Here is a 2,945-nt window from a genome sequence, read left to right as displayed (position 1 = left end):
ATTACAAACGTCCATGAAAAACCTATTTAATCATGAAGTTAAATTATTTAATAAACAAATATATCATATTTTCTGAAAATACGCTTTTGCGTCCCCAATACTTAATTTTTCAGTTTTTCATTTTTTTTTTCAAACTCAGCATCAATCACAATTATCGTAATAATTGCCCATATCTTCTCATCTTAATAAATTTCTGAGAAACGGTCGATAAGGTTGTCGTCGAAAAATATATCTCTTCAAGTTTTATTATCATTCAATATCTAGTTTTCTAATCGTGTAAGAAATTTCGTACTTTTTCAGTAAACTATTGCAAAAATTCGCAGAACTTATATACTTACCCTAGCCACTTCACTACTGAATAAACATCCTCTCGATATTTCAACAGACAAAGCTGCAGATCCTGAAGAAGGTGCTCTTATTGAGGCACAGAGGAGTTTCGAAGATCGTGCAGCAGCCGCACGAGCCCTGCGGGAGCAGCAAAACGAGGAAAAGCGTCAGAATACTTACAAACGCTTGCTGCACTTGGTGTCAAAGAGCAAAGTGTACTCTGAGTTATTTGCCAAGAAGTTTGCCGCACAACAGAACGAGCTAGAGGAGTCGAAGAATGAAGGCAGTTCGAAGGACCACGCAGATGACACGGAAGAGCCCAGTGCAAAGAAGGCAAAACTTAGCCCTAACGTCGATGTTAAAAAGTTTGACGCAGGGATAGAGGATAGGCTAGATGAGAATAAGGAGAAGAAAACCTTCGCCCTCCTGAAGTATTTTAATGGAGATCTACGAGACTACCAGGAAGAGGGTCTCCAATGGCTGAAAGCCCTCTACGAAAACGGAATGAGTGGAATCCTAGCTGACGAAATGGGTCTAGGAAAAACTATTCAAGCAATTGCCATACTTGCTCATCTCATCGAGCAGAAGCAAAGTGGTCCCTACCTGGTGCTGGCCCCTCTTTCCACGACTCCAAATTGGCTGTCAGAGTTTGAGAGATTCACCCCAGATATTCCAGTAGTCTTCTTCCATGGAAGCGAGGTAGAGAGAAATCTTCTAAAGAAGAAGATCAAGCGTCCAGTGTCTGTCGATGGCTTCAAAACCCAGCCAGTCGTCCTAACGACCTACGAGGTGGCACTCAGGGATAAAGACTTCTTGAAGAGCCAAAACTGGCGGTATCTCATCGTGGATGAGGGTCAACGCCTGAAGAACTCAAAGACTCAATTATCTCAGGTGATGCAAGAAATAAACTGCACGCATCGTCTCATCCTGACTGGTACTCCACTGCAGAACAACCTCAATGAGCTTTGGTCCCTCCTCTTCTTTCTCATGCCGGATATCTTCAATGATCTGGCTGTCTTCGAGTCCTGGTTTAATATTGAGGATTTCAGGAACGATGAGGGCACCAACAGACTTCTGAAGCAAGAGGAGGACAAGAAAGTTCTCCAATCCATCAGGGAGATCCTCAAACCCTTCATGCTGAGGAGACTGAAGGTTGATGTCTGCTTGGATATTCCACCCAAGAAGGAGGTGCTGGTTTATGCACCAATGACAAAACTCCAGCGTGATCTGTATTCGGCACTTTTGAATAATGATCTCGATGCAGCTACAGAGGAAACTCCTGAGGATCTTATTGTTGATGATGACTTCGGAAGGAGACCTAAACGCAGATGTACGTATAATAATCCATATTCCTCGATGAATATGAGTGTGAACATTCATGGAACTCCTGGGACTCCTGGGACTCCTGCAACACCTAGGACCCCTAAGCTTTCTGCGACTCTTGGAACTGCTGGAACTCCTGGAACTCCCAAGAGTCGTAGAGACACATCTCGTTTCTCACACATACCAATCACTGCTGAGAACTCTGAGTTCTTGTCAAAGCTCAATGGAACGAATCGCACGATATTGTATAAAAAAGTGGTCAATCATCCTTATTTGATTCACAATCCCTTGGCCGGTGACTTTCCTCAGGGGGGAAATGATTTGATAAGAGCTTCTGGAAAACTTATGGTACTCGACAGGATGCTAGAGAAACTCCACGAACGTGGGCACAGAGTATTGCTCTTCTCAACTCTGGTAATTATGTTGGATCTAATAAAGGATTATCTGCAGATGAAACCATGGAAGTATTGCAGGCTCGATGGAAATGTGAATGTTGCTGAAAGAAAGGAGTCGATCAAACTCTTCAATCATGATCCCCAGTATTTTCTCTTCCTCATAAGCACAAGAGCTGGGGGAGTAGGTTTGAATCTTGTTGGGGCAGACACTGTCATCCTGTTTGATAGTGATTTTAATCCACAGGCTGACATTCAGGCAATGGCGAGGTGTCACAGGATTGGGCAGAAAAAGCCAGTTGTCATATACAGGCTCTGCAGTAAGGGCAGTTATGACGAGATCATTATCAGTCGTGCTAAAGCAAAGAGAAAACTTGAGATGCTCGTTATTTCCAAGGAGATTGATGAGATTAAATTCAATAAGGAGGGGATCCTCAGACTGAAGAAGCTCCTGCAGGCCAGTGAACATCAGGCAGCCAATTCGCAGGATGAGCTGTTTACTGAGGAGGAATTAAATAAACTTTTGGATAGGAGTGATCTTGTCGCTGAAATGCAGAGCGCTGGGAAATCTGTGGAGTGAATAAGGACTTATTTTTATGTAAAATCCACGAAGCCAAAGTTGATTTGTATTAATTAATCTCACCAAGTGACTAGATAGCTTTTTACTTTACTCAAGCCTTTGATGAACGAGAACGTCCAGGCGCTTTGCTGTTCGTTGAATTTTTATTTTTATATGCCTGCGTTGATTGCTCGCGAAACTCAGCTTCCAGCTTCGTATATGTACCCCCTGAACGATAAATTTAATAAATGCATTGATTGTGACGTTTTGTCTGTATGATTTTTCTTTGGTGATCTTTTATCATTACCCAGTGGTTGATTGTGGCATGTGTGATGCTTGTGGGA

The 2,945-nt window shown here is 42.6% G+C and overlaps 2 protein-coding genes across 2 annotated transcripts in view; one reads left to right on the top strand and one right to left on the bottom strand.

Annotated features, from left to right (window-relative positions):
• Positions 1-2,712, top strand: part of LOC105265561 (lymphocyte-specific helicase-like) — a 7,534-nt gene extending 4,822 nt beyond the window's left edge. Inside the window, exon 3 of the mRNA XM_011303110.1 lies at positions 324-2,712. Coding sequence (XP_011301412.1) covers positions 324-2,622 — 2,299 coding nt within the window. The 3' untranslated portion in view covers positions 2,623-2,712. The remainder of the gene's footprint in view (positions 1-323) is intronic.
• The window catches only part of LOC105265498 (uncharacterized protein KIAA1841 homolog), a gene marked incomplete in the record, with an annotated part of 6,541 nt that continues 6,214 nt past the window's right edge, over positions 2,619-2,945 (bottom strand). The window contains 2 exon segments of the mRNA XM_011303007.1: positions 2,619-2,829; positions 2,909-2,945. Coding sequence (XP_011301309.1) covers positions 2,714-2,829; positions 2,909-2,945 — 153 coding nt within the window.

The sequence above is a fragment of the Fopius arisanus genome, unplaced genomic scaffold (assembly GCF_000806365.1).
Source record: "Fopius arisanus strain USDA-PBARC FA_bdor unplaced genomic scaffold, ASM80636v1 scaffold00030, whole genome shotgun sequence".
NCBI lineage: Eukaryota > Metazoa > Arthropoda > Insecta > Hymenoptera > Braconidae > Fopius > Fopius arisanus.
Note: the sequence above shows the minus strand (reverse complement) of the source record. Positions and strands in the feature narration are given on the sequence as shown.